This window comes from Branchiostoma lanceolatum, chromosome 18, assembly GCF_035083965.1.
Source record: "Branchiostoma lanceolatum isolate klBraLanc5 chromosome 18, klBraLanc5.hap2, whole genome shotgun sequence".
Classification (NCBI taxonomy): Eukaryota; Metazoa; Chordata; class Leptocardii; order Amphioxiformes; family Branchiostomatidae; genus Branchiostoma; species Branchiostoma lanceolatum.
The window spans coordinates 7,860,762-7,868,991 of NC_089739.1; the positions used below are offsets into that span (position 1 = coordinate 7,860,762).

At 41.2% G+C, this 8,230-nt stretch overlaps 1 protein-coding gene across 1 annotated transcript; it reads right to left on the reverse strand.

Moving 5' to 3' along the window:
* Positions 1–602: 602 nt before the first annotated feature.
* LOC136424056 (peroxisomal acyl-coenzyme A oxidase 1-like) lies at positions 603–7,872 on the reverse strand. The gene is made up of 14 exons (XM_066412468.1): positions 7,716–7,872; positions 6,993–7,149; positions 6,233–6,393; positions 5,640–5,747; positions 4,927–5,046; positions 4,625–4,740; positions 4,087–4,256; positions 3,677–3,839; positions 2,874–3,064; positions 2,292–2,450; positions 1,970–2,075; positions 1,682–1,828; positions 1,184–1,390; positions 603–868 (listed from the first exon to the last, which is right to left on the reverse strand). Exons 1-14 carry the CDS (start codon positions 7,834–7,836, stop codon positions 806–808), a joined length of 1,989 nt encoding a protein of 662 aa, XP_066268565.1. The 5' UTR covers positions 7,837–7,872; the 3' UTR covers positions 603–805.
* Between the last annotated feature and the right edge of the window lie 358 nt (positions 7,873–8,230).

The window sequence follows — 8,230 nt, forward strand, 5'->3', positions numbered from 1 at the left end:
CATTTCATCATAAATTATACAAAATAAAAACAAATGACACATTTACATAATATATACATAGTGGTGTATACCTTCAACTAACATACCGGTACACATGTTACAAGTATGTAATTCTCACCATTTACCACAAAGGAGCTTTTGCACTAATTATGCAAATCAAGCCCTTATTTACATTACTGGTATCTGTAAATGTTCTACCTGACACGAATTACATATGTCACATGTACTAAGGTCATATTATAGAAAACACTGCAAATATAGATTTTCCTCCTCAATTATGAAAATTAAGTCCTAATTTGAATAACTTACATTTCATTGTGTACATCTTTGTCCAAGCTATCTGTATACATAATATCATGGAAATTCGGTGCATTATGGCACTTATGTGAATCTTTCCAGCTCTCCCATATAAGGCCGTTAGAACACAGGAACATTGGGGAAGGGGGCCCAAACGGCCCGAGATTGTCACACAGGCTACCTTGCACCAGAACAATTATATACACAATTTTCATTGTGTCCATAATAAAACCATATAATAAAATATCTCATTATGCCCTCATAAGATAAGATACCTCATATAATAGATTTCCCTCTAGATCTGGTAGGTTTGTCATGTTCTTTTACTTCATTTCAAATGTTTGAGAAATTCACATGGTAATACAACATGATGTTTACAGTCAGTGATAGAAAATTTGTTAATTTTAGCAGCAGAAGCAACAGCAAAAGCAGCCGTATAGGATGATCTTTATCTTCACTGCCGTCTTGTCTTGGAGCCTTCTTATTAATCTCAAGTTATAAGACGTCTTCACAGCTTGGCCCTGTTAGCTTCGAGGAACGGCTTCAGATACTTGTGGTATGACTCGTGCACCTAGGGATAAAAGTGTGTCCGGTGTTACAACAATTCTTATGGTAAAATCATTACATACCGCCACTACTTACACTCACTTGTGTAAAATCAAAGTGAGAGCCTTACAGCCAGTGACATCAGAGTTTTCTCCATCTATATCTATACACAACTGTCGTCAACAGTTTTGTGCTCTGTGATTGATCTGTGCTGAAACTACACATGTAACGTACAGGCATAAGCCAAAACCGAATGAAAACTGATTTTTTTAGAGATGTCTGTCCACAATATCTATTGCAACATGTCTGTTATTTTTCAAACATGTTTCTTTTGACTCACATCTGTTTTGTTGAGAGGAGAGGCCTTGGCCCACTCCAACAGATGTTCGTAGACGTTCCCATCGTAGCGCCCCAGTACGGAGTTCAGGATCCCGTCCGGGAAGTCGAAGGCGTCGACAAGAGCCACGGCGTCAGGACGGAGCTTGGCCATGAGGGCGTTGATGTGACGTCTGGCTTGGCGGATGTCTGTGCCAGTCAAGTAGCCGTCCTGACAGAAAGAATAGTTGACATTAACATCTGAAAAGACATTTCAACCTGTAGTTTGATGAATGTAAGATTGTTAATAAAAATCAGACAGCTTCTTGTTCCTAACCCCAAAATAGTCTAACTTTCCCACAAAAACAAAACTTGCCATGGCTGCATGGTCACTACAGGTCCTGGAGATAAAACATTCTGGTAACATAACAGATCTACCATCCAATTTTCTTCTATATTTCTGGTTTGTGTAAAATGTGTAGCTTTGTGGAGAGGCATGTGGACATTACGAGGTATATCATACCTCCAGAAAGTCTCCACTGTTGGTGACCAGTCCATGTAGAGCGTGCAGCTGACACAGCCTGGTCAGGACATCAGAGATGGAGCTGTCCAGTGTGGAGTCTGTCAGCCTCTCCGCAAAGTTCTTCACCACAAAGTACTGGCTGTGGGCCTGGTGACATCAAGGTTAAAGATCTTAATTATTGAGTTCTTCTCATCTATTTATCTACTTGCACAGTGTTCATAACTGTGTATCATATTTAACATCAGAAATAATGAAACAATGAGCTTTAATAGAGAGTCATTCCCTAACCATAGCAGCCTTGACGAGATCCACAGATGCGGCATTCCAGGCGTCAGGTTGGTCCTTCCCAGCCTGCCTTTCATTTCTCAGCTGCACAGCAGCCTCGTGGACCAGCCTTTGAAGAGACAACAAACAAGATGTCTTAAAATCGAAAACTTCTTGACACTTGACCGATTCTTACAAGTACACTTTTAGAACTACGGTTCAACTACCTCAGCGCATTTGCGCTCATTTTTGCTCTTAGAGAGATACATCGTATACAAGAGACACCGACAGAAGACACAGCAAAAGTTAAAATTTTAAAAGACTTATTTTTCGATCCCAGTAGTACCTAGCTGCCCTGTGCCTGTAGGCATCACACAGAACCCCCAGATCCAGCATGTTCCTGGTCCCACCGGCTGCAGGAACCGGCTGTACACCGGACAGGTACGCCACAGAACCAGCCAGCTTCTCACCCTGCAGGGACTGGTTATAACTCTTCATCAGGTACCTGGGGGGAGGAAAGGATGCCATTTAGAAGTTTAAGGGGGACAGTTTTTTTTTAAGAGGGCCAAATTTTTGGCTGAAAATGCAATGATTTTACTTCTAGTCATAATCATCTGCATTCTGCCACCATGGCCACTCTTTGCTGATGCACTCTGTCTTTCTTTAATTTGTTCCCTGCGACTTGAATCTTGCTGGCTCCCTTTGCTCCCTTGCTATTTTTTCTTTCTTACTTCCACTGGAAAAAAACATTATAATACAATTCTTCTGTTACATCTAACCCCATTGGCCAGGGGAATGGGTAGCAACCCCTCCCTGTAAAAATATACCGTGCTACTGAAGCAGCAAGGAAACTTAGGATGAACCTAGGACGAACAAATTTACCCCATTGGCTATTGTACCAATCAAGTTTCCAATAACTCTAACTAACCTTGCTGTTTGGAGCATCATGACAGTGTTCTCTCCCTCGTAAGTTGCGCTAGGAGTCATGTTGGCGTACAGACGGGGCAGGCCGCTGGCGTGAGAGTACCCATGTCCTCCACATGCCATCCTGCACTCCTCCATTCCCACATTCGCCACCCATGACGACAGCGCTTTCAGACCAGCAGAAAGGGCGTGTAGCTGTCAAAAAGCAATAATGATGGAATTCAGTACCCAAAATCAACACTTTTCATTGGTTAATCAACACCGAGTCTTTAAACTGCTTTGAAACACTTCAAAATTGCTAGTGAAAATTATTTTGTTTTTAATGACAACCACAATTCTCAACCAAAAAAAATGTTGTAAATTATGTATTACTCTTCTTACAAATAGATATCTCAGCTGCTCTCAAAGGATTTGTAATTCCTTGTCCTGATTTCCAAATTGTCTCAAATAGCTGATGCTGGTTATCATGAAATCAATGTCTGTGACAGTGTGCTACATAAATCTGAACTACATCATTTTTAAATGTGGCGTTGTGTTGGTGTAACCAGAGGTCCAGGGCTGCAATCGAATTCACTGACATACAACTAATACTGTGCCATTCGGAAAGGCACTTTACACTGACTTTCCTCCTTCCACCCAGTTTAAAATGGGTACCTGACTTCAGTTTGGGAGGTAAAAGATGGTAGAAGTAAAGTTCCGCCTTCCAATACCGTACCCTAGACACAGTGGATAACGACCCACTGCCCCAAGGCCTCAAAATGGCTATGAGACTACCTTTAACATAATTCTTATTCCTTAATACATTACCTCAGGTAAGACACTGATGTCTCCCTTAGAAATCTTGTTGGAAGACTTTGTGTAAACAGACATCATGGTTTGTCCTGTCAGCCAGAAGGCGTAGCCAGCAGCCAGGTAGGGGAACAACTTGTACTGCTGGGTCACATAGTCCAGCACCTGGGGCTCTGGGTGGCTGGAAGGGTTGGGAATAAATCATTAATTGTGAAACATGTTAGTCAAAAAACTTTTAATTTGGAAGTCCAAATATTCTTAGAAAAGTGATGATTGTGCTTAGTCACTGAGTGAGCCACTCTTGCTAAAGAAAACAAATAATGATGATACATGTAATAAATAAATGAATAAATTACTAATAAGAATCTCTAAACGTGATTGATATGGTTACGTTCATTGAATATGGAACAAAGAGCAGTGTAACTCACCCAGGCCTCATCTCAGACTGCCTGCGCACACAACTGTACCGGATCGCTATGGTGCTTGCTACAGCCAACGCGTAGGCAGAGTCATTGACGATCGTGGCCCGGACAAAAACCATTGTGCCGTAAGCCAACTTGGAACTAGGTGGCTTCACGTATGTACCATCTGGTGCTACCTAAAAGATATATAGCAAAATGTCAATGCAAAATACTATGTGACAGATTGTCATGGACTTGACATACATGCTATAATACCTTGGCCAATTTGTTTGTTCATTCAGATCTTGTAATGCCTAGTGGTGCATAGGGTGGCAAGTTTCCTTGCTGTACCAGTCTCTGTACAAGGGACGTAAAATGAGGGTCCCGTGAGGTGTCTCCAGCACATTTAAGGGGAAGAGCTAGCAACCCCTTGCTGTAGAAATATACCCTACTACTGAAACAGCAAGCAAACTTGCTGCCCTGTGTGCCATTAGGTACTACAAGGGTCTGAAAGAGCAAAGTTGAAGAATGTATTTTCTATTGGCAAAACAAGAATAAGGCTAACCTTTGAGTGCTTCATGAGCATGTTTTCCCGAGGGATCCGGACATTGTTGAGTGCCAGGAAGCCGTTGTCAATAGAGTCATATCCAAATTTGGGTCCTATATCACCAACAGTCACCCCTAGAAAAACAGATTACTAACTGGGTAAAATGTATACTGAAACATCGACAAAATCAATAACTAGCCAGCTAACCTATCATTTTCATTAACCCACAAGACAGAGGCCTGTGGTCCTGCAGATTGATCTGTGCCTGAATAAGTCAAATCAATGACTAACCAGCTAGCCTATCAACTTCATTAACTCACCAGGCAGAGGCTTGTGGTCCTGCAGACTGCGGATCTGCACCATGAAGGGATGGGGGCCGTAAGACTTGCCGTGGATGTACAGCTGAGCCATCAGGACACAGTAGTTGGACGTCTTGCCCACTGGAGAAGGACACAAAGAATTTCGTTGAACAGAAAATCTAGGTACAGTAGAAACCAGCTATTTGAATCACGGCCAATCGCATAAGTTGAGGATCTGCATAGAATTTCAAAATCCCAAACCATATCCCATTATAAATGGAATAGCATAATTGCACAATCCATAATGGCATAAATCAGCATAAAATAATGTCACATCACACTGCATACTGACCTAGAAATAGAAGAACTTTATTGCACAACAATTGCAATAGGTAACCAATGTATGGCAACTTGTAGTTTCCTTGCAACTTGTAAATATATGACTATTGAACTATTTCTAATATCTAACAATCTTAAAGAATTAATCTGATATGAATAACAGTGGAGACAACCTATCTAAAACAGCAAAAACAGCTGAATACATGAATAGTATATTTTCTCCATTCAAGAATGAGTACACTGATATAAAATTTCAACGATGCATGCTGATTGCACTATATTACTTTGGTTCAAACTTGTCATGATGCAGCTGCTACAAACATCCTAACTAGCTAATTATAACAAACAAACAAACACACTCCTGGTATTATCTTTGCACCTAAGATAAAACTTACATCCCCCCGGCCACCACTTGGATGCTGTGAGAGTTGGAGTGTTCAAGATGAATTCCTGGGTCTTGGGGTTGTAGGTCGCTGTCGTTTCCAGGCCTCGAAGAAATGTTCCTGGCAAGAAAGAGGTAAACAGCTTTGTTATAAATAGTTTAGAAGTATCTCAGTCTGTCTCCTGCTACCACACTTTGAAACAAGCATGGTTACAACTGGGAGTTGCTAACTGGGAGACGCTGGTTCAATCCTGGGTAGGGCATCTAAGTTGGGGATGCACTCGTGGTTCAGAAGGGACATAAATGGGACTCCCGTGTTCAAGGAGGTGCCTTGCGCATGTTAAAGGGAAATGGCTAGCAACCCCTCCCTGTAGAAATAATTACCCTGCTTCTGAGACAGCAAGGATTTGCTGCCCTATGTGCCACTAGGCACTACATTAGGGTCTGTTCAAACGAACGGACATAGCACCAAAGGTAACAACCGATTGTGTCTTTCTTGAACAAATTCTTATCAACACAGTTTTCCATGTAGGAAATTTTTTGGCTGATATTCATTCCAAGACCCCATACTCTTGCAAACAAACAGTTAAACATTGAATGTCTCACCATGTCCCATCTCAGTCTGTGCATACGTCCCGATAATGGCACAGTTCTCCGCCATCTTCAACCACTTGTCCTTCTGCTCCTGTGTAGCCTGTCCGTACAGTGTGGGCAGGAACATCCCTACGTGGAGACCCAGGGGGTCTGGATTTGTTCCTATAACAGCACTGCATTGAAGAAACATTTAGTAGTCCACAGTACTCCACACAATGTACCTTCTACACTGTTGTAAAAGGTAAAGGTTAAGCAGTCAAACTTAAGACTGAGGAGGAAGCATGGCGCTTTTTCGTTAGCTATCAGTACAATGTGGCTTTGGTACGGCTCACATATTTTTGGCCAGGCACACTGGGTCACCTCTTCTCTTCTCGTTAAGTGTGTTGGGTTCTTTTACATGCAGAGGTTTGACACCCTAAAGCTCCCTCAGTCTCAAAAACAGAGCCGCCAGCTTTACGTCCTCCTCCGATAAGACGATACAACTCTTTTCCAGTCCACAGTTGTATGCACAATTAAGTTCAATTGTTTATCATTGACAGATTGTCATCAATCTTGCTACAGAAAACTTAACATCTATGGTCTAAACTATCATATTTCAATGTTGATACAATGTTCATATTCACACATCATAAACTAGGGATCTGATTATATTATGAAGTGTCAGAGATCAATACCTTGTTGTGGAATTTGCTAGATAAATTAAGTCAAATGCTGGATCAACGAATTGGTAGAGCTAACAAGTAAAAAGAAAATCTTATTCAAAGTTCCTTACCTTCTGTAGAAATGTCCATCCACCACATCTATCTTCAGTTCCTTCATTTTTGTCACCATCAGCAAAGTCTTTTTCAGGAAGGTCTCATACTGCTGCTCTTGTGACAGGAAGTTCAAGTCCTCGTGTTTGTAGTCAGGGTCATTCAGGGCTAGCGACTCTGATAAACAACATACTTTTATTAGACAATAAAAAAAGTTGGAAAGTTGCTGTGGACACAACTAAGAACATGCCCCTGAAAGTACGGGGTCAAAGTTCAAAACTGGTTTCCACGAGTAAAAGAAAATTGTTGGTATCGCTGAATTTTATGCAACGTTTAGCAGCAACTGATTTTAATCAAACATCAACGTTAACACTGGGCCGGTTCTTCATCGTGCTAGGCTGATTTGGATCACGTTTATTTGTGACATAATAATTTGTCTTTCAGCGGCCCTTGTTAAACAAGCAAAGTTGAGAAGTCAATTCGCTACGTCGGTATGTTGCCAAGTGTCTCAGCAAAGGACGATTCTAGCCCACCATTCATTTTTATCTACTTGACAACAAAAGAAGAGGGAATCACTGACATGACATCACTTCATACTGTCGAAATATGAGCTCAATGTTTGAGTGGTGGCAAAGATGCAAATACATAGACTTCGAGAAAAAAAACATTTCACAGTCTTCCGCATGTGCTGTCAGCTTTATTGTCGCGTAGCGTCACTTTAAAACTATAAATATAATCCTCACCTAGTTCCCTCTTCCTCTTCACTATTTCCGGACCGCCGTACAGGAAGCTTGTGATCTTGTTTGGGTCAAAACTGCAGTTTTCTCGCTCCTTCTTCAAATCTGGGTTCACTGTGGCCGCCATCTTGTGTCCTCCCTGTAATTACGTAACCCTATTTTCTGACCTGTCCCCCCAACGACCTGGAGGTCAATGGACTTAGAGGTAACGTTAGGTGGTTTAGGTACTGATTCTGATCGGCCTAAAATTTAATAGGCCATGTTAATTTGATTATATAGATGACATTCACTGGGAACCCAAAAACTGACGCGAGCGTGCGAATGAAAAAAAGTTTGTCAAAAAAAGTTTGTCAAAAAAAAGTTCGTGGACATGAACAAATTTAAAAAAAAAAAACAGACAGAGTAAGGTTACCAAGGAGGTTATACCAAAATATAGGTTCTTCATTTTTGTTCTTTCAAAACTTCTTTGACATTGGAATTGCCTTTGGCATTCTATGACATTAACATTGTATAATTTATTA

Bases quoted from the DNA above. Each gene is read 5' to 3' on its own strand.
- LOC136424056 (XM_066412468.1), bottom strand. From the start codon at position 7,836: ATGGCGGCCACAGTGAACCCAGATTTGAAGAAGGAGCGAGAAAACTGC. The intron at 3,840-4,086 runs GTGAGTTACACT...CAACCCTTCCAG, and splicing joins CAGTCTGAGATGAGGCCTGG to CCACCCAGAGCCCCAGGTGC. The intron at 2,451-2,873 runs GTTAGTTAGAGT...TCCTCCCCCCAG, and splicing joins ATGATGCTCCAAACAGCAAG to GTACCTGATGAAGAGTTATA.